This window comes from Pezoporus flaviventris, unplaced genomic scaffold (genome assembly GCF_033815535.1).
Source record: "Pezoporus flaviventris isolate CSIRO_AGI_PZ_B2104156 unplaced genomic scaffold, CSIRO_AGI_Pfla_v1 ptg000025l, whole genome shotgun sequence".
NCBI classification, from domain to species: Eukaryota; Metazoa; Chordata; class Aves; order Psittaciformes; family Psittacidae; genus Pezoporus; species Pezoporus flaviventris.
Genome location: NW_026892573.1, coordinates 9,410,114 through 9,432,553, shown reverse-complemented (window position 1 = coordinate 9,432,553; position 22,440 = coordinate 9,410,114). Strand labels below are relative to the sequence as shown.

The window sequence follows — 22,440 nt, the reverse complement described above, 5'->3', positions numbered from 1 at the left end:
TCTGTGCCCTCCTTTTTTTTTAATTAAGGAGAAGATTTCATAATTATATTCTGGGGTGGAATTGGTCACTGAATACCTTCTCACAGGATTTCAGTTCTCTCTTTAACAAAAGTTGTTTGACTGCAAAATGTAGAATAAAAACGTTTGTTCTCAGCATTTACAAATGCATGTTTGCACCTGGTACTTATTCTTAAGAATGGTTTCCTAGCACTTACCAGTGCATATAGTCTTGTATATTTGCCTTCCAGAAAAAACGTCACAGAAAAATAATTTTGCCAGCTGCTGCTGAAAAGCATTTATACATGTCAGTTAAAGATGGTTGTTATTTCTTTATGGGTTAGAAATACTCCATCTTTCTGAGGCTTTAAAAATATGTAGAATCCTAAGTACCACAAATTAAAAGTAACTTCAGGACATGCGGATGTGACTTGTCCTAGGTAGAGGAAGCTCACAGATTTTTATGCTGTATTTGGTGGCAAGATAAAACTAAACTTTTGAAAAGCCTGTTTCTCCTCTATCTCATTTTTTGAGCTGTCTAGGTGATAATCCTAACAAACAGTGCACATTTGTATTTGATTCAAGGGAAGAGTGCATGAAGTGCATAGTTTTCCCAGCCTTTTGAGTTCTCTTGCAAAAGAATTCTGTCTCCCTGGCAACGATTAAAACTGGGGAAATTGCTCTTTGTTGGATTCCCACCCCCCACCCAAGCTCCAAAGTCTACCAGAGCTTGGCACTTCCCCCTTTGCATCAGTGCAGTGTTCCCATAATCTGTTAGTTTTGTTCCTTTATGCAGGGATAACTTTGGTAAAAGGGAAAATAAAACAACAGACACGTTTGGGATAAGAGCACAGTGTGTCCCTTTCCTCTGCTCTACTGCTCTTGTTTAGACGCAACTTAGAAATGATTATGTTTACAGAAAAGCCAGTGGGTCTTGTAATGTCGAGGTGTCTGCACAGGTACTGACGGCTGTAGATTGCATATAAGATGGCCTTACTCTTGCATTTGTTGTTACCTGCATTGTTTTTTTCATAGCACTTGGTGCAGTAAAATACCTATGGCAAACTTGAGTAAGGCTGATGAAATCCTAGTTAAATATCTGTTATCTTATGTCTGAGGAAATACATATTTATATGTAAAATTAAATACCTGTGTGAATGTGTTGCTTTCATTAATACTGTATACTGCCAGGTAAAAGTCCAAGCACTTAACATGTTCTGTTACTGATCCATCATCTAGGATATAGAATCTCTCGTGCAGATTGATAACCAAGGCAACTTTCATAGCCAGAGTCAGCAGAGGTGGCTAACCTGGGTTTTGAAACTGAGTAGCTTGTTGAACTCCCATGTGCTTTGTAAAGAGCCCGAAAGAAATAGCTTTATCAAATTTCAGACACATGCTTTTAGGTTTAGGATAGGTGTTTCTCACTGCCTCCGAATCACTTGTCTAGAATAAGATAGGTAAAACGTTGCTGCCACCTTGAGGGTGTTATCTTGTGTTTACATTGTGAAACTTTCAGCTTGCTAGAGTGCTGGAGTTTAATATATTTGCTCGGTTTTATATAAGTTAATTATTGGGAGTGTGTAGAGGGTGAGCCGTTACAGCAGATCTTAGCCAAAGACATAGCCAGGGATTAGAATGACTTTAAAGCAAGATGTTTTATTGAACCTTGTTCTCTGTAGCAGCAAAAAAAGCAAGAGGATGGACTGTGCAGAGTGAGGACTTGCAAGCAGAGAGAGATTGAGTAGCAAGATTTTCTGCCATTGTTCATTTTTATAACCTCAGGAGTGACGGGAGCTCAGAATTCCAGCATAGACTAATGAACTTGCTGTTTGTACAGTTCCTGACTCTGGTCCTTGTTCTTTGAAGTGATTCCAGCAAAATCTGCAAAGCAAACTGCAACAACTGTGTTGCCCAGTATATTGCATTTCTTAAATACGGGGTTCTCCCTGCTCTCAGTTTGGTGAAAGTGTACATTCAAATAATCTGAAGAACAGGATGTAATGGTAAATGGAAATTTTCTGTAAGAGAACTTAAAATTTTATGCACTCTGGGAATGCACACATTGAAAGAACAGAAAAGTTTCTCAACATCCCATCTGTGTTTGTGGAAGATCTTGTTTCAGTCGAAACCAAAGAAATCTTTTATTTGTTTCTCTAGTCTCTTTCCTACCTTCCTTCTTTTCCCTAAAGGGAGGGATAATCCACTGTATTTCCAGCTTTATGGTTTTGTATTGAATTGAGATTTCCATCACAAGAAGAGAGACTTGGAGCAATTATTGCCCCCTTGTTTTGGCAGCTCACTGTGCTGGCCCACCCCTTACAACAAGGAGTGGGCAGAACTTAGTACCCCGCAGTGCCTTAGTACAGGCCTGTGGTAAACCGAATTAGAGAGTACGTATAACCTCCACCCCCCAAAAATAAACAAAATAAAAACTTTTGTTTTGTTTTTTTTTCCTTCCAGATTTGTTCCTTGATCAGATTCCAAGGGAAATGTACCTTGGAAAGGGCATTATAGTGGAGGGATGAGTAGGGATTGCCAAGGCAGCCTGAGCAGCGTGGTTTAGGCTGCCATGGCATCAGTGTAATGATGAAATATATCACTGCAGAGCAGATCTGAGCCATCTTTCATCTCTTTTATGAGAATGATGAGTTATCATCAGAAACTCTCTCACAAACCTAATATTTAAATACTCTTTTGTCTGTTAAATCCTCCTGTCTGTTAATTCTCTTAAGTATGTTTTGTAGACAGCTTCTGTTAGTATTGTTATCTCTGTCTCCAGCTGAAGTTACGTCATGGCTTCCTCTCTTCAGATTCTGTTGCCTATTCTTCCTGCTGAAAATTTATTGAATGTCTTCAAAATGGTATTTTTCCATGCTCCTTGCACTGTGTTGAGGTCTACCACAATTTCTGTGTCAGAAAAGTTCATCAGTGAGGCTGGAGAACAGTGCCAGCTCTGTTTAGGTTTGAAAATAGGCTTGCATGTCCTCACCCCAATATGAGAGATTTAGGTAATAAAGTTATTCAAAGAGAAGACGGGGCAACTTCAGTCCCTTTAGACCCATCACTTGACATGTCTCCCTTCTCTGCACCCAGAGTCTTTTGGTACTTTCTGTTCTCTCTTAAGTCTGTCACTTTTCCATGCCCCCCCATTCCTTGTGCTTAGAAAACTGACTCCATGTCCTTGCTAAACCATCATGATGCTTCTCAGTCTCTTGCCTCTCTTCCAGATACCTTTCATTTTTTCCTGTATCCTCATTTTCTTATTTCTGAGCTGTGCATGCACTCTTGAGCCCTCCCTTTTAGACTTCTTTCCTGTTCTTCCTCACTTATAGTGAGCTACCACAAGATGGCTTGCAAATTGCTATAGTTTTTCATTGATGCTTTGCCGTTCAGTATGCTAGAGCACTGACACTTGCAAAATATTTGATCTGATTTCTAAAAGAGTTTGTAGTACTGCAGGGTGGGAAGGTTATCCATGTCTACGGAAAGGAAGCTGGATTTCCATGCTTCTTCAGCTGAATGAAGTCCAGACACTAGTTAAATAGTAGAGAAGGAGTAAATAAAAGCAAGCTTGCTTTTCAAGCTTTGATCTTGCAGGGAAATTTAATTATTGCAGTCAGTATTAGAAGTGTCCTTGCCTGTCTTACCACCCTATAATAAGTGTGTTTATCTGGCAGTAACTACATTGGAAGCTGAAATGATCTAGATGTAATGGAGCCTTATTCTTCTACAGATAACTAGTGTCTTCTCAATGTCTTGAAAAAGTAGTCTTTATTTCCTGGAATGCTGTGTGCTCAAACCACAGTTTGAGCTAATTTTCTGTTGCTACAAGAATTACAGACCCTTCCTGTGGAATAAAACTATATTCATTCAGGTCCTGTGGTTGTAATGTGTATGACGAAACGTGCAAAACGATACTGTCCACAAGATGGCGTTGGCATATTACATCCCTGCTGTGTTCATTTCAGGGAGAGTAATCAGCAAGAGAGTTAGCCATTACGTTTTGATTGCTTGTGAGATTGGTAAATTTGTATCCTGACTGTATGTTGTTAAAAAGAAATGGGTCTATTAGATGATTATTTTCTCATTTAGGGTGCTACAGCCCTTTGTGTGTCTCAGAAAGTGTGACTTGAAACCTTACTCTTTCCTTGATGAATTTGAAAGAAAATAACTGCAACCGTTACAACTGTATGAGCGCAAAGTATCTGAATTAGATAATTTGTGATAAAAATGCTAAAGTAATATTTTTGAAAGAACTTACTACTTTTCATATGTGCAAACTTACCATTATATTGCCTTTACTCAGTTATCTAGGTAAGCTTAATAGAAAATTGTATGTGAAGATGTAACTCAAGTGTTTGGTGGCAAGAACATACTGTTATAATTTAATAACACTGATTTCTAATGCTAATTGTATTTCCAAAAGTATGAATATGTAAAGTAAATCTGAAATGAGCATAAAAAAAGTAATGTCCTCTTCCTTTGTTTTATTACAGTCAGAGACTAGAAATGAAAGCACAAGTTGCAGATGCATTTATAGCAAAATTCCAACTGACAGCAGATGAAATGAACCTCCTTCGAGGCACAAAAGATGAGCCAATTACTGAGGTATCTCAATGAATATTAAAAGCTTTGCCCTGAACTAAAATGTAGAATCATCCTAGCTGAATTGTACATGAGATCTTATTATCAGTTTGTAGTTTAATTTCTTATAGAGGAGCTTACCTTTTAACAGAATGGTGAGTTTCTGATGAGTTGGAAATGTGTCATGAAAGATTCAAGGAACAAGAAAGAAAATCAACATTAAATTCTAGTTTATATGATGAGTTAAAGAGGCAAATGAGTTATCGTATGGTTCTTCATTTCAAAAAGACCTTTATGAACTCTGAATTTTAAGTGAAAATGTTTTAAAACTTCATCATATTAAAATAAAGCAAATGAGAAATTTGCAGCACTTCACCTTTGTGCCTGTGTGCATTTTGCATATGGTTGATGAAGATGTTATGTGCTGATTCATTTTTAGGCACCTTCCAAAACAAGTTTTTGAGTGTTTATGGTTTTAATAGAAAGGCATATTGTTCTGCACTAAAAGCAGAAACTGAATAACCAGAGAACTGAGTGCACCTAACAGATTTTTATTATTGTAGTTGCATAGAAACCTTCACTTAAATGTAGGCTACCTGCTGAGACATACTATCTTGTTCCACAGGCATCCTGTCTGTAGTTGCAGTTATAGCATTATTAAAGACATGGAACAGATAACCATAAACAGTGCTAATGAAAGCATAAACGGAATGTGTTAAATGATTGTGCACTTGAGTAATTGCTGTGTGCTTTTGTGCCAGCTACTACTGTGAAAGAGCATTCAGGTTTCTAAAAACACATGTTGCAGGGAACAATGACAGCAATGCTGTGCCATTTATTCAGTGCTCAGCTTGCAGCAGAATGAGGATTAGTCCTTTGATACTTTGATCTGTCTAAAAAATGTGCAGATGTAACAGAGATACAGTCATAGTTGTGCTACTGAAATGGCAGACTTCAGTAAAATCGTGTGTGTGCATTTTCCCTATGATAGAATCAACCAGCGTGCTTAAAACATTTTTAGTCAGGCTTCTTTTGGCAGTTTTTTAAAGTTTGGTTTGTTTTGTTTTGGTTTTTATTTTTCCCTGAAGGAAGAAGGATTTGGGTTTTAATAAACATTATCTTCAACACACTTGATGCAAGGCAGTAGGTTCAGTCAGTATCCTACTTCACTTAAAATGTATATATTTTTATGTGACTTATGCCGGAATAAAACTCTACTTTCCTGAGGCAAACTGTGTTCAAATCACAGAAGATATAACAGTTATATCTGCATTAACTAGTCCCCTCCATGATGTCTGAAAGATGTCTTCATTGTAAGACATATGTTTGAAAATGTTAGTGGATTTTTCCATTTGCTCATATGTCTGTGTCTTTTAGGGTATTTCTTTTTTCTTCACTGCTGCTGCTGAGTTATACAGGGAGGGAAGATTGTCCTGAAAAAACTTGGTTTACTCTACTGCAAATGTTTTCTTTTTCTTAGAAATTGTTACCCCATTATATTAAAACAAAAAAAATCAACCTGTAGTCCTTGTACTTTAAAGAGCAAACTGAAACATGATAGTTGCTAACATTAATGGGGAGAAGATGATGGAATGCATAGTAATGTCCTCAGAATCTCCCTGAAGTGTTAACTAATAAATGTAAAATACGCACACGCTATGTAAAAGACAGGTTAAAAACACATCTTTGCTGCTATTGTTACTTTTTGGGGTTTTGTCGAAGAAAAGCATGATACAACAGGAAAGAAAAAATTCCAAAGGCTTTTAAGGTGGAATGAAAAATGAGGAGTGGCAAAGGGGGGCTTGTATTTTAAAAGCAGCACTTGGTACACAGACCTGTAAGGAATGTAAGTATGGAATTGAAATGGGGAGTATAGAGTGCTAGAGATCTGGCTAAGAAGCTAATGCTTTTGAACTCTGCTTTTCTTTTTATTTATTTATTATTGATTTAGGATTTTTTCAAGGCTTTGGGAAGAGTAAAGCAAATTCATGATGATGTCAAGATTCTCCTCCGGACAAATCAGCAAAGGGCAGGGTGAGTGCCACATAAATGAGTGTAAGATAACCATTTACTAGTTAAAAGCAGAAGTTACAGCAAGGTTATATTCTTTACTTTCTATGACTATAGAGAGTATTGCACAAAACACTGAAGAATAGTAGTATCTTTTAAAATTTTCATTATTTTAATAATGGTGTATTTGATTTGCACATGTCTTTGCTAGTACTATCTAAAGTAGTACTTGCAAATAAAATCTTTCTGTCTTGTAGTTTGGAAATTATGGAACAGATGGCTTTACTGCAAGAGACATCTTACGAGCGACTTTACAGATGGACTCAAAGTAGGACTAAATGTTTTTATGTTTATGAAAATTATTATGATGATTCCTTTAATTTCTTCATGTGGATTGAACTCAGCAAAAACTCTTTCCAAGATTCATTAACAAGGCTTTGGGTTTCCTTCTTAGTGAAAGATCTGTTGTGAATAAAATAGTTAATTGGAGAGTCTCTCCTTTTTGGGGCTAATCTCATCTCTGTTAGTAAAAGTCTATTATTTGTATTTTTAGATGGTTTTCCACAGAGAACAGCAACTACAGTTTGGTAGTCTAACCAAATTGTTAAGTGTGTGGCATTTCATTTTCTTGCAGGTTTCAGGGACATTTTCAGTTTTGACAATCCGGTAGTAAGATCGAGTTTAGTAGGAGGAGTAGGTTATTATCTTTAAAAAAGAAAAAAACTCAACACAACCATGTTTTATAAGGATGCTCTTTTGCATGATAGTAGGTGATTATTTTTTTTGCATGGATCCAAGCATCAGTGTTTGATATTACATCTTGATAGTGTAAAATGTAGATGCTTTTTTGTTAGTTCTCTGTACCTGTACCTTGACAGGAAGATTTGTTGGAAAAAAAAATTATGCTGCAGTGCGATACTGTATTCATTAGCTGTTGTTCAGTGCATGCTGAAACCTCAGATAATGGTTGTGGTTGCACCTTAATGATAAGTCAGTGAATTTTATGCTGATGTTTGATTTAGTTTGCGTGATTTCTACATTCCTGCATGGAATGTACAAGATTATAAAGTTAATGTGATTAAAGTAAAAAATACCAAAACCAAACAAAAAAGAAACAAACAAAAAATCCCAACAACAAAAAACTTGCAAACAGACACCAATAAAAATACCCAATCAAAACAAACCCACAGCTTGCTTAAATAATCGCTCCTTTTTTTCTTAATAGTTTATCTTGAATGTAGTAAACAGTTATAAAGGAGCCTGACAGAATTCTGATGGCTGAATGGTTTAACATTTGCAAGTGGGGGTGCAAATAGATATTAAGCTTCCTTTAATATTTATTCTTGTTGAAATTTATGATGGACATCCATTTTGCAGTGAAGTATTGCTTTATGCTTTATTGCTAATTTAGTTACATTAACACAAAGTAGGCCAGGTAGCATATTCTGAAGGCTTCAATTCAAAATCAAAAATAGACTCTTGAGTTTTTAACTGATTTTTGTGTTTGACAACTTGTTATAAAAGGTCTTACAGTGTAAAGAATGCGCTTTTATCTGTGTTGGTATTTTATAGATGAATGCAGGACTTTGACACAAGAATCATGTGACATTTCTCCAGTGCTCGCTCAAGCCATGGAAGCTTTAAAAGATAGACCTGTCCTGTATAAGTAAGTAAATGTTCACTATTATCTCTAACAGAAAGGAGTATTTCCAGCCCATAAAATTTAAAGATGGGCATGAATTACAGTGCCAAGGATGGTGACAATATAGTCCTGTGGCAGATATTTTTTAAAAATAAAAATATAAAAAAATGATGGTTCAACTCCTTTAAATTTCAGGAGTCTGACATAATTATGGTACAGTAAATGTCACTGGGCTTTTTCCAACTTAATGGTTTCTAATTAAAGTAAAATGTCAGACTGTTTTTATTTAAGGGAATTTTGAATTTCTGCTGCTGTCATTGTAGGGTTTTTCTGAAGAAAAAAAAAAAAAAGCTGTCCAAAGCATGTGATTGTCTCATTTACATACCCAAAGATTAAAATTGATAAAGGCTAAATTAGCTTTTACTGAAATTCTTCTGGTAGTAAGAATGTTTTCCATTATGAGTTGCACAGTAACCTATTAAAAAAAATCTATTGCATATGGGCATATAAAGCATAGGGGTGCATACATATATATATGTGTATATATATATATATATATATATGTAAAAACCACAATTTGCTGAAGGGACTTAGTAGAGACAACTAAACCACGAGGTGGCAGTGTAAGAACTACTTTTATTTGGGGTGACTGTAGCTGAAGAGGTACTTCCACTTCTTTGCTTTTTAGGGTTTTGTTTTGAAAACTGCATTCATCACATTTTGCAGCTATTGCAAATTACTTTCAGCCACAGGCATCCAGGACAGCAGAATCCTTAGGTGATTTGTCAAAGGCTAGCCTTGTCTTTAAGAGTGTGAAATGTGCAAAGGTGTGACAGTGTAAACCTCCATGGAGCTCTTCATGGGGAAAATGCATAGCGCAAGTGGACCTTAAAAATAGTGTCAGTATGCGAGAGAATGCACATCTTGACATGCTCAGTCAGTTCTGCTGATTGATGTGAGGGAGGTGGTGTCACTTGACCTCCCCAGCTACTACATGTGGTGATTGCAGTGCGTTGTGTCATAGCTGCGGACCACGGAGTCCTTTCTTGCTTTGTGCCCTCCAGGCCCTCATTCACAGCTGCAAGGGATCAATCACAACTGTGTTCACAGCATTTTATAGGGGCATTTATGGAAACAGTTTTATTTTTCTGGAAATACTTATTTTGTTAAATTATGTTACTTGCAAACTTCATAAAACCATTATTTTGATTTCTGAACATTTAGGGGGAAAAAAACCCAAATATATTCTGTATAAATCCACAACTGTCCAGGTTAAAATGAATCTGAAAAAGAGACTTTATTTGTCTTCTGACACCTCTCTGACTATCAGCAGTACTAGTGTTACCGAAGGTAGCCCTTGGTAGGTAGAACTTCTCTCTTGCCTAAAGTGCGAAATTAAACATTACTGTAGAAGATGTAGCAATATGTCTCTCATCATAGATTATTGTGCAAAACTACTTTGCTACAGAAGTATTGTGAAAATTGCAATACTGATGCTTTAAGATTTAATTTATTGCATTCCAAAAATTTTTGTATACCTTCAGTACATAACAGAGTTTAAAATGTAAAAATTATGTCATACAAGAAAGTATTTAAATTGTTGTATCAGCATTGCTGTGATTTCTCTAGATCATTGCCCTTGCATCTGATAAAGATTGTGATTTGATTGGGTGAAAGTGAGTGAGATGGAGGAGGCAGGAGTTTAGAAACAAAGCTACAAATTCTTGTTTTCTTATATGGACTTATGTCTTGTTAACTTAGGATGGCAGAAAGGTTGTGCCATGGATGGACTTTTGGGAACTGCAGTCACTAGGGATGTGAAATAAGCATTTCAGTTTGTTTTCCTCTTCCTGGTTGTAACACAAAACTGTTTCATAGGAAATACATCATAGCTCAAAGCAGTGTTCTCTTCCATCATCCACTCTGGTTTTCAGAGCTTTTACTTCATCTTCTTCCTCTCCCCCCAGCGATCATTGCTTTACTGGGATTTTAAAAATTGAAGCTGGGTTGAAAAAAATCCAAATGTTAACAAGTGTAAATTCAGTTATTACTGAATTTTTTAAGATGCAGGATTTTGTAATATTTGTACCCTGTTCTACTGAGAGCAAAACAAAGACTAGTAGTTTTCTTTTTAAAACAAAATTATCATTATTATATGTTGTTTTCAAATCTAATAACAAGAACCCAAGATCTGTTTTGCTGCTGTATTTTTAATGTTTTATTATATTGCTGTTTATGAAAGAGGAAAAAAGAAAAGCTTATCTGGTTTCTACGAACACTTGAGATTTTTCACTGCACTGCTGCTACTCCTGGTCTGTGAGTAGTTGGCAGCTCCCAGATCATTCCCACTTTTAATTGCATAATTTTTGTAAATAGCAATTTATTAAAGACTTTCATTAGACTTCTTTTTTTAACTTAGCTATTTACTCTCTGAGTTAACAAGTACAGTGTATGAAGGATTTAAACAGAAATTTGTGGATTCTTCAGTGTGCTCCCCCCCCCCCCCAAATAGTAATGTTGATTAAAAAGAGTGAAAGTGAAGGATCCCTATGACTTCTTATAGCATAATAGAAATCTAATAGAACTTGTTACCTATTTAAAAGAGTATACTATTTTCTTTTGGGTTTTGGTTGGGGCTTTTTTGTTTGTTTGTTTTGTTTTTGTTTTCCACATCTGTTAATTGTGAATGCAGTACTCATTTAACTTTAGTCAGTGAGTAACATGCTTTTTGTTATTATTTTTCTATCTGTTCAGCTGCTGGGTGTCATTGGTGAGTGACACCATGCTTATTCTTTGGCATTTATATTGGAAAAATAAACTGTCATGAGTATTTTCTTTTTCTCCTTTGTAATTTATGTGTTTTGTTCAAAATGCTTAAATTTGTTTTTGAAGAAGTGCTACGTGGCTTGCAGAAATCCTGTTTCTAAGCAGCAGTAGCAGGGATGTTAGCAGTGCTCAGTTCCCATCCTTTGTTTGCTATCATGCATCAGCCCCAGTAGGAAGGTAGCCTGCTCCAAAAAATGAGCTGCATGTATGTTGTTGGTATCTTCTCTACTACCAGAAAGCCATTTGAGATTGTGCACTCTGGGCTGTAATTGTCCATTGATTAAATATCTAAGACTAATTTGATTAAAACCAGTGAACAAGTATTAAATGAAAGTATTTTTTTTGCTACTAATCATGTACACATGTATAAGTGTTTATATGTAGAAAAATGTAAAAGCTGATTTTTCATTTACGTATTTGCGTGAGGTGAGAGAATGGGAGGGTCAAGAAGAAGTTACCTTTAGTATCTTCTTAGATTAGATGGGAAAATCAGATAGTTTTGAATGCTTTATATCAGAAATATTGATGCAAGATTCCTAGAACTATAAAAATGGTTGCTTGTATTAACTGTAAAGTTGAGCTAGTAAACTCTGATAAGGTGAACTGTTTTGTTTTACCCATTTTCATCTTTCAATAACAGGTACACGTTGGATGAGTTTGGAACAGCTAGGAGGAGTGCTGTGGTCCGTGGCTTTATAGATGCTCTCACTAGAGGAGGTCTGAGTGGTACTCCCCGCCCTATTGAAATGCACTCACATGATCCTCTGAGGTACAGTACTAGCAAGAATGTATGTGAAGTAATTCTTCTTTTGCCTGTTGGCATTTCGAATCCCTGACACCATAAACTTCTGATTTAAACAAATTTCTGTTTGTCTTTAGGTACATAGGAGACATGCTGGCCTGGTTGCATCAAGCTACAGCTTCTGAAAAAGAGCACCTAGAAGCTATGTTAAAGCTTGTAACTATTGAAGGTAGTACTAGATTTTAAATCATAAATTGGGAAGTGATAGAAACTTAAGTCTGTGATAAGTCTGTGATTTATCTGTGATAAATTTCTTGGGCTGTGCTACAGTTACGAGAGTGTGAGCTTAGATTTCCTGGGAATAATTTCAGAATAGGTGGTGACTGCAGTTTATCAAAAGAAAACCCTTAACAAAGAAGACTATTTCAAGATGCACTCTTCTCATTTTACTATGCTTGTAACAGATTTACACTAAATTTTCAAAGGGACATTTTAGACTGTAGCTGAGAGTTCAAAAAATTGTCTGTAAAATGTATGAATACATATGTCTCCAAAAACATTGCCGTATAGGGTTGCTTATTGACATGTTGAGTATTCCTATTATGCCTTGCTTATTTGTTCAGTAATTTTGAAAAATAGAATTCCTTCTCTCTGTAATTCTCTTTCTTCTATGCTACAAGTAAAATATAATTTTTTTTTCTGTCATGTGACATCATGTAAAGTTACAGAGGTCAAAGTAGGCTGCTCTGTCAGGGTAGATTCTCCTTTGTCCTGTCACTACATGCCCTTGTAAAAAGTCCCTCTCCAGCTTTCTTATAGGCCCCCTTTAGGTATTGGAAAGCTGTAATAAGGTCTCCCCAGAGACTTCTCTTTTCCAGGCTGAAAAAGCCCTATTCTCTCAGCTTGTCTTCGTAGGAGGAGTGCTTCAGCCCTCTGATCATCTTCATGGCCCTCCTTTAGCCTTGCTCAAGCAAGTTCATGTCCCTCTTGTGTTGGGAGCCCCAGAGCCAGACACAGTACTGCAGGTCAGGTCTCACAAGAGCAGAGTAAAGGGGCAGGATCACCTCGCTTGACCTGCTGGCCACATTTCTTTTGATGCAGCCCATCATGTAGTTGGCTTTCTGGGCTGTGAGCGCACATTGCCAGGTCATGCTGAGCGTCTCATCAAGCAGTTGGCTTTCCTAATTAACAGTATGAGAAAGGAGACTTTAGGAAATATTGTAAATCTAACTGAAGCAATGTTGAGTTTTATCTACAGTTACACAGAGTACTATAGAAGTGAATTTAATATTGTTTACTGACTGTCTCAGGGAGATGGGAAAGCAGGCCTTGTGATGATTTGATGGTAGAGGAAAAGACATAGACGTACTTTGCAGGTGAATGTCTGATGCTTCTGCTGTAACTGGGGAGTCCTTCAGGACAAGTTGGCCTCCCGTATATGGTTCTGCTGTTGCTTGGGCTACTGCTGCTGCCTAGGCCTTCATTCTATTATGAAATTTTTCTACCTTTTCATGCAGTGATTTATTTAGCTATTAAATCCCTTGTACTTCTGTCAGGGCATTAGTCTGAGATGCTATGACCATGTAATTAGATGTATGAAGAGCATTTCAGTCATAGATCAGAGTAAATTACTTCAGAATCCAGAGCATATAAACGTTTTGAGGATTTTTTTTTTTTTTTTTTTTTAAATCACCAGGTCAGAACTTTTTTTCCCAAGAGATGAGTAGGAACAAGAGATTCAGTATTCCTGTCTGAAGGAAAAATATGTTTTCCTAAGCTGTCCAGGAATGGGTTTGCCATCACTGATGTACAGTTCTGAAGAAATGTAAAAAAGGATTCTTAGCTTCATACTGGAAGCAGCAAAGCCTGGGAGGTGCTGTCTGTTAACTATACCTCTGCATCTTTGGGAGATTTGTTTTGATGACAAGGATGATTATGCAATAAGATCTGCAAGACAAAGCAGTACTTAATGGGATACCTCTAGATTTAATAAGAAATATTTAATAGGAACTGTAGCTGGATGAAGTACCTTGAGATTATATGCTTTACATAAATACAGATTCTGAGTTTGTAGTGGGTAATCAGTGAGTACAGTGTTTCTAGTACTGAGAGGTTCAAGTTGAATTCCCTGCAGTCTTGAGGTGTCTTCTTGTGCAGGTTCCAAGCAGAGATTGACTTAATTTTACATAACCAGTTTTAAAAGTGGACGTCTTTTTTAATTGCTGTTACAGTTAACAACAGAGATTTGCATTTCCAGAGGGCAGATCTTACCAAAAGTTAGATCTAATGTAGGCATTTCTGGAGGCTTTCACCTCAATTGTTTGGGGGTTTTTCTTCCATTCCCTATAGAGGAAGCCCAAGCAACTGCTATAGATAAGACACCTAACCAGGGTTCTAAAGTTAGGTTAGTCAAATGTTTTAACTTTAATTTCAACCTGAGTAGCTTTTTGCAGATGGTACTGATTTTTTTTTTTATTTTAATTCAGGGGTGAAGTAAAGATGGATTTGGTCTTAGTGGAAGAAAAACTGTGTGAATGCCACATTGCTGAAGAAGTGTTCCTATCCCAGTTTTTACTTTAAAAGAGAGCAAACTATGTAGCCCATAATTGAGTATTCACAAATACCTTTTAAAAAGTTTTAAAATGTTGAACTTTCAAATGTTAACTTTTTAAAATTAATCTGACCAAAAATGCTATTAAAATTTTAAGCACTGAAAACAAATTCAGAGAAGTTTAACTATTTAGCATTATATTGGACAAGCATAAAGCATCTGGTTCTCTTCTTTGGAGCTTGGGTGTTCTGCTGACAGGAGCCTTCTAGTCTTACAGAGATCTTGCACTTGGAAGGAAGAATTTCAGGCATTCTATTTAAGGGATGCAGTAGAAACCCATTTTTTTTCATGGAGTTATAGGAACCCAACTGGAGAGCAGAAGCCAAGCAAAGTCCAAGAAAGATATCTCTCTTACAGAAGGGTACACAAACATGTAGGATACACAAATGGTGTAGCAGGCAGGCAGAAGCAGAACTTCAGTAATGAACTGTTTTCTAAAAGTGATTTTGGGTCTCTAAGAGTTGTTTATTCCATAATTCCTTTCTGTCAGTGTGGCATACTGAAACTTGCAAGAGTTACATAACCCATTGTGATGGAAGATTTCTTCTTACTGTTTGCTGAATCTAAAATACTCTAATGGGACATGAAAATACGTGTGAAGGCACAAGAATGCGATATATAAAGGTTCCATGTCCTTTGGTATTTGAACTTTCAGCTAGAACTTTCATACACAACTTGTTGTTACATCAATCTGGTCTAGATACACTAATGCAAATATGTGCTAGGTGCTTGTTATATTGATGAACAGTGAAAGTGTGACTGTTCCTAGTAAAAAAAAAGTGTAAATTGCTAGGGTGTATCTGGCTGTTGCATAACAGACCATACGTCTTGTGGTTTGTCATCTTGGTTTCTGTCTTGATATCAATACTTGAATAGATAAACATATTTTTATTACCTTGCCAATTTAATATGCTGGAATACTGACAGCCACCACACTGAAATCAGTTGTTACGTGGCTTTTGACATAGCTTGGTGTAAAGGGCTATTGGCAAAGATCTCTGATAATTTTTACTCTCAGAGGTAATCTCTTTTAGTCTGTAATAAGATCTGTAAAATATAGCTTCAGGTCACCTGATTTCTATCACATGTCACAGTCAGTTTGTTTACTGTTCATTGCATGGGTCCCATCTGAAGATGAACTCCTGTTGACAAGTTTTAAATTAGAATTAAAGTATTGCTTTCTCCATAAATCTATTCTGAGTTGTTACTGAAGTGAGAGCTTGAAGATCTGTTGCTTTCAGTTTGATTGATTTATGACAGTACTCGTTGCCATGCAACAATTCATTTGTGTTCCACGGTAAGTTAGGACAATATTCTCTTTTGTATATAGTTCTGTAAAAGATGAGTTTCAGTTGCTGCTGGGGAGGAAGCATTTGCTAATGCTGCAGCACGTGGTAGTATGGAGGTACATATGTCGTTTAATTGATAACAATGCCATGAGCACGTCAGCACTGAATGCCGACAGACACGTGTATTTATGGTTCAGACCTTTCAAAATGGGTTTGTACTGTTGCTCCTTGAGCATCTCACTGGCCTTTTTTTTTTTTTTTCCCCTCTTTAATCTCGGGAAGTGCTAATATTGAACGTTACTCTGACAGTTTCTTGCGAGATCATTTTTGATTTTCCTGGCTTCTTCTTCCTCAAATCACCAGGCACTATGCTGTGCTAGAAAGCAGTTATATAGCATAAGGTAATGACTCTTCAGGACTCTGTTTTGTCATGCAGCTATTTCTTAATGGTTAGATTTGAAGTTCAGTGGAGGTGTGAACTAGTGGAGGAAAAAAACATGCAGTTCATAATGCTTTTTATGGAGGAGTAGCTTCTACATTTATTTGTTTTATAGTCTTGAAGAAAAGAGAATTACATTTGCATAATTTTAGTATGTGTTTACATTAACTGTAGGTGTGGAAGAAAATATTCAAGAAGTAGTTGGACACATCACAGAAGGTGTCTGCAGGCCTCTGAAGGTGAAGTATTTTGTTTTCTTAGCATTCTGAACATGAAAAATGTTGTGTTGTGGTTTTTTTTCTAGAACCTGTGTCCCCATCTCTGCAGTGTATTTTCAGTACTCTTGGTTAAGCATTAGATTTTCATCTAATTAGATTCTCATCTAATAAAGAAACATAAAGGCCTCCAAAATTAAAGACTGTGTAATTCATAGATACCTGGATTAACTAGCCATATAGTGAGAGATACTAGGATACTAAGTCTGTATCTTGATTTTGTTTTCTTTTTCCTAAGTTTGGGAATGCTTACATATAAAAGATTGGTTTTGGGATAAGTCAATAGAAATGGCAGTAGTGGGTCAAATGAAATGTCTGTCTGATTTACTACCCTGTTTTTCATAGCAACTATTATGTTTAGGGAAAAGTGTACAGGCTACACAGGTGTGTCATGATACTTTGGTAGAATAGTTTCCTCGCCTGTTTGTGGGCTTCTAAAGATTCACCGAACCATAGCTACTGTGTTTGTATTTAATAGACCTCAGCAGATTTTTCCTGCATGAATACGTCAAGTTGATACAAAATGTTGGTATTCATAACATATCCTCCGGGAGGAAAGTGCACATTTTAACTCTGTGGAAAGCCAACTCACTTTGGTTTTGTTTTATTTAACAACTCCAGCTCTTGTATTGAAAGAGACCATGAAAAATGTTTCCTACTTGCAATATTCATGCTGCCTTGGCTTGCTATATTTCTATCACATCCCTCCACAGTTGTCGTTTTTTAAGTTACAACATTAGAATAGGCCCGTTTGTCTTTTTTTAAGTTACAACCTTAGAATAGGCCCATTTGATAGAAATCCTTAATAATGATTTCCATCAAATGATAGACTGTCTTATTTATTGAATGTGCTTCATGTAAGCACAAAATAAAATACTCAAGGTGAAGCTGATACCAGTAATTGTCTGACCATGCGGCACATAAATCAAAGTGGTTTTGAAGTAAAATCTACTCTACTAAATACTATTACAATAAATTTCTCATAGGATGCTGTAGCTATAACAACCGTGTCCAGCTGTCAAATACTTAGTCTCAAATGTTAATAGGTAAGTTCTGAATACTCTATGTAAGTTCTTGGTAAGAAGAAAGTGCCATTTAGAATGTCACAGGATCACAGAAGGGTTGAGGTTGGAAGGGACTTCTGGAGGTCATGTGGTGCAAACTCCCTGCTCCAGCCAGGCCACCCAGAGCTGGTCATCCAGGACTTTGTCTAGACTGGTTTTGAACTCCACAGCCTTTCTGGGCAACTTGCATCAGTGTTCTTTCACCCCCACAGTAAAAGAAGAATTTCCTGATGTTCAGACAGAGCCTCCTGTGTTTCAGTTTGTGCCTGTTGCCATGTAATTGTGGTTGTCCTTCAGAGCTTTTAGGTTTTGACCTGTTGAAAACCACCCATCATAGACTCATAGAATCATAGAACAGTTAGGGTTGGAAAGGACCTTAAGATCATCTAGTTCCAACCCCCCTGCCATGGGCAGGGACACCGCACCCTAAAACAAGCCACCCAAGGCTCTGTCCAACCTGGCCTGGAACACTGCCAGGGATGGAGCATTCACAACTTCTCTGGGCAGCCCATTCCAGTGCCTCATCACCCTCACAGGAAAGAACTTCTTCCTTATATCCAATCTAAACTTATCCTGTTTAAGTTTTAACCCATTACCCCTTGTCCTGTCACTACAGTCCCTAATGAAGAGTCCCACCCCAGCATCCCTATAGGCCCCCTTCAGATATTGGAAGGCTGCTATGAGGTCTCCACGCAGCCTTCTCTTCTCCAGGCTGAACAGCCCCAACTTCCTCAGCCTGGCTTCATCTGGGAGGTGCTCCAGTCCCCTGATCATCCTCATGGCCTCCTCTGGACTTGTTCCAGCAGTTCCATGTCCTTTTTATGTTGAGGACACCACAACTGCACACAATACTGCAAGTGATCTCTCATGAGAGCAGAGTAGAGGGGCAGGATCACCTCCTTTGACCTGCTGGTCACGCTCCTTTTGATGCAGCCCAGGTTGGCCTTCTGGGCTGCACACTGAAGCCGGCTCATGTTCATTTTCTCATCAACCAACACCCCCAAGTCCTTCTCCACAGGGCTGCTCTGAATCTCTTCTTTGCCCAACCTGTAGCTGTGCCTGGGATTGCTCTGACCCAGCTGTAGGACCTTGCACTTGTCATGGTTAAACTTCATGAGGTTGGCATCAGCCCACCTCACAAGCGTGTCAGGGTCCCTCTGGATGGCATTCCTTCCCTCCAGGGTATCAACCAAACCGCACAGCTTGGTGTCACCGGCAAATTTGCTGAGGGCGCACTCAATCCCACTGTCCATGTCAGCAACAAAGATGTTGAAGAAGACTGGTCCCAACACCGATCCCTGAAGGACTCCACTCGTTACTGGTCTCCAGCAGGACATTGAGCCATTGACCACAACTCTTTGCTTGCAGCCATCCAGCCAGTTCTTTATCCACCGAGTCATATCAGACGAACAAAATATTATCACAGGTTGCTTTTTTTTTTTTTTTTTTTTAAGATATTTACCAGGTTTTCTGTGGTCTGTTAGTGCTGAATGCTGATGTCTGAGTTCAGTATTTCTGTGTGTTCCAACAAAGTAATTAGGGATAGAATCAAACCTTTGTTTAAATCAGGGAGTTTTAGTCTTGATTTGCGTACTTGTGGTGTGTACAGTTTGGTACAAAATACCTTCCATTTTGATGGCCAAACTCTTTACACTGATGTGCTTCTGCTGTCCATAGAAATATCCCCTGAAATGTTGTTGGTAGTTAGTTACTGTACTAGTAAAAATGAAAAAAACTGAAAGAGCAATTAAAAAGTTCTCATTATATTCTGTATTTAAAGAGAATGCAACTTGTATTAATTCACTGCCAGTCTAGACTTCCCAAAATAAAATAGGCAGTACTTACAGTTTCTCCTGTGAAAATGTTTCATAAGGGAAAAAGCAGAAAAAAAAACCCAAGCAGAGAAGCCTTCATACAGTGCAGTTAGATAATTGCAAGCCGTCATGTTAAGAGGAAAAGCAAAAATAGACTCACTTTGGAGAAGTGTTTTCTACAATACATTGCTCTGAAGATTGTCCACTGTAAGAAAAATAACTACATTAATTTCAGGGAAAGCACTCTTTCTTGTAGTTGTGTGGCACCACAGTATATTGCTTTTCTAGTGGATTTCTGCTGATGTTTGCAAACCTGTCACTTTGATTTGAATTGATGTTGAAGTATAAAATAATCTGATAAAAGCCTAGTTGTAGAATTTCCATGAGGACTTTTAAATACTTAAAGAGTTATTCAGAATTTTTTTACTGGTTTATGCTTTTCCATGTGAATGTACTGTTTGAAGCAGTTCTCTTACTTTCGAAGAAGGGTTATGCTTATATGCAGTACAAATTATCCACATTTCTTACTGATAGTTGCTTTGAGTTTTAGGCATCCAAGTGAATCTTGAGTACTCAGTAGTGGTATATTTTACCACAGGACTTTCTCTTCAGAAGGAAGATGAGGTCAAACTAAGACAATGTTTTTGATGTGTTATATAGACTTTACCTAATCTTTTATGGTCAACTGACTACAGGATGCATAGGATTAAGAAACAGTAAGAACTTCTAAGTCCAGGACTTCCCTGAGCAGATTAGGTTGAGTCACTTGCAAATTTTGATTCTCCTTTTCAGTAAAGACTTCTGTATGGGAAGCAACAATGCTTCTTTTCCTGCTTTGCTTTTTTTTTTTTTCTTTTAATTCTCATTTTTGTCTCCTAACTCCAAAATCTTTTGTATGTTATTCCTCTTTCTGTCTATTCTGTCTTTATCTTTTTTTTTATTATTTTCTTTATTGCTTTTGCTTTCTTTTTTTGGGGGGGGGGGGTGTTCAATATTTTGATTTTCCTCTTTTTCCCTTGACTATACTTGGCACTCCTGCCCAAATGACCTTTTATGCAACACTGGAGAGGGGTGTTTGTATATATTCACTTTTGTATATACATACACGTTGAAGAGCAAACTTCACGTAAGTGTTGAAATCAACTTTGTGCATTGAGCATTGTGAATGACTGTCAAAAGTTATTCTTTGTTGTTGGTCTCTGACTTAGATGCAAAGGGAGGGGATTGAGGAAGTCATGATGTTAGCTAATTCTTCCTGCAGCTGGCTCTGACATGAAGGCACTGCTGCACATCGCATTCCATTGAACAGCAGACAGATAAATTTGGAGGGTGGGTGGCAGCTGGTGATTTTGTGTGTAGGCCTTTCAGACACAGGCACATGGGAAAACAGTGCAGTGGTAAGTCACTGTCTGTCGCTGCTTCATAAGTGCCCAAAGATTGACCTTGGGGGCAGCCTTTTATGAGTGGATTGGGAGTGTGTGTACCATGGAGACAAGACATCAACTGTTCAACTTGGAAGAGAGCACTGTTTTGGTCTGTGTAGCCAGCATCTCCTAGTTGAGATAATCAGTCAACATAGCTGGTTATTAGTTATATCTTATAAAATACTGGTAGGAGGTATGTAATCTCTCCTTCAAGTGAAGGGGAAACTAATCCAAGTGAAATTGTCTTTTGGGTAAAATACCTAGTGCTTTGCATGTTCTGACTTGCTGCATGATGCTAATGATCAACTGTTGTAGTTTAGGGATTTTGCAGCTTTGCAGCTGTTCTTGCTATTAAGTGCTGGGGAGAATTCCAGTATGTACTGGTATTCTAGTCTATCAGATCATCTCTTTATTTTGAGATTTTCAATAATGAGTTGCAACAGCAAGGTATTGGTAAACAGGATTTATTTTTTTTTAGAATATATACATCTGCTGGTTTTCTACGCAGAGGCTTGGCAACCAAGAAGCATTTTGGTTCAAGGAGAATGTTGCCATTAAGTTGACATTCTCTTCTTAAATTTATTCCTGTTTTTTTTTTTTTCAAAAAAGAGACATATTGCATGTAAAATCATAGACATTGGCTTTTGAAATGTATGACCTGAAGGAAGTTTGTATTTCTTTATTCTGCAGGTTAGAATTGAGCAGGTCATTGTTGCTGAGCCAGGAGCAGTTTTACTGTACAAGATTTCTAATCTTCTCAAGTTCTATCACCATACAATCAGGTATGCATAATTACAAAGCATGTTTAAAGATGCCTTTTTTTTTATTGTTTGTATAAAGATTAAAGTAAAAATAGTATTTTGTGGCTTAGTTCCTGCTCTGTACTATGGAATCAAGAAGAAACGTGCATGATGTCAAGCAGATGCCATATACCTGTTGTCATTCCTCATTTGTATCAGATCTTCTTTGGAAAATAGCACCAATTTGCCGCAGAAACTTTCCTTATTGTTCTGTGTGGATACAGATAGTATACAAAAAACCTATATAAAACATTTAAGAAGACAAAATCAAGTCCTTTTTGAGAAAATGTTAGAATTGAATTGTCTCTAGAACTTCAAGTTTTCTTCCTTAAACTATTCTGTTTTGATACATTTTTCCTAAATGCACTTCTGTCTGAAGAGGTATCTAGATGTTGGGCAGATTGGTTTAAGTGGTTCTTGTGCACCTCCCACCGTATTTAAAATCCTCTATGATGGCATTGCAGATCTGTGGTATAATGCTTGTAAGACCTAATCTTATTGTAAAAAAAAAAAAAAGTTTTTTTTTCTGTCTCCAAAGTTAGTGTTACCCAACTTCTGGATGCAGTTGAAAATGTGATGTTAAAATGAAAGGTCTGTTGCATTCAGTCTTAATATTACGTTAAAGACCATCGAAGTACCTTCAGTGAAATAATTTCCTCTGCCTAGAGGAAGTGCACCTGAAGGGAAAAACGCAGTTTTCTAGAGAAATGATATATTAAGTGCAACAAGACTATATTCTGGAAATCAAGATACTGGTTTAACTTAGTCCTATTATGATGCTGTGAATTTTCACTGCCATTTTTGTAACTCAGAAGGATTTTTATTTTAGACAGAAGGTGTATCTAAAAGAAGCATGGTCAGGTAGTGTCGTTAAAGGTTTGTGTGGTATTTGTGTTTATTGTAATAGCTTGACAGTGAAT

The 22,440-nt window shown here is 37.1% G+C and overlaps 1 protein-coding gene across 2 annotated transcripts in view; it reads left to right on the top strand.

The window, feature by feature from the left end:
- Positions 1–22,440, top strand: part of COG6 (component of oligomeric golgi complex 6) — a 54,309-nt gene that overhangs the window by 12,257 nt on the left and 19,612 nt on the right. For both annotated transcript variants that reach the window (XM_061457439.1, XM_061457440.1), the window contains exons 5-12: positions 4,497–4,608; positions 6,536–6,618; positions 6,852–6,922; positions 8,167–8,260; positions 11,703–11,831; positions 11,942–12,033; positions 16,318–16,382; positions 21,411–21,502. In XM_061457439.1, the coding sequence (XP_061313423.1) occupies positions 4,497–4,608; positions 6,536–6,618; positions 6,852–6,922; positions 8,167–8,260; positions 11,703–11,831; positions 11,942–12,033; positions 16,318–16,382; positions 21,411–21,502 (738 nt within the window). The remainder of the gene's footprint in view (positions 1–4,496; positions 4,609–6,535; positions 6,619–6,851; positions 6,923–8,166; positions 8,261–11,702; positions 11,832–11,941; positions 12,034–16,317; positions 16,383–21,410; positions 21,503–22,440) is intronic.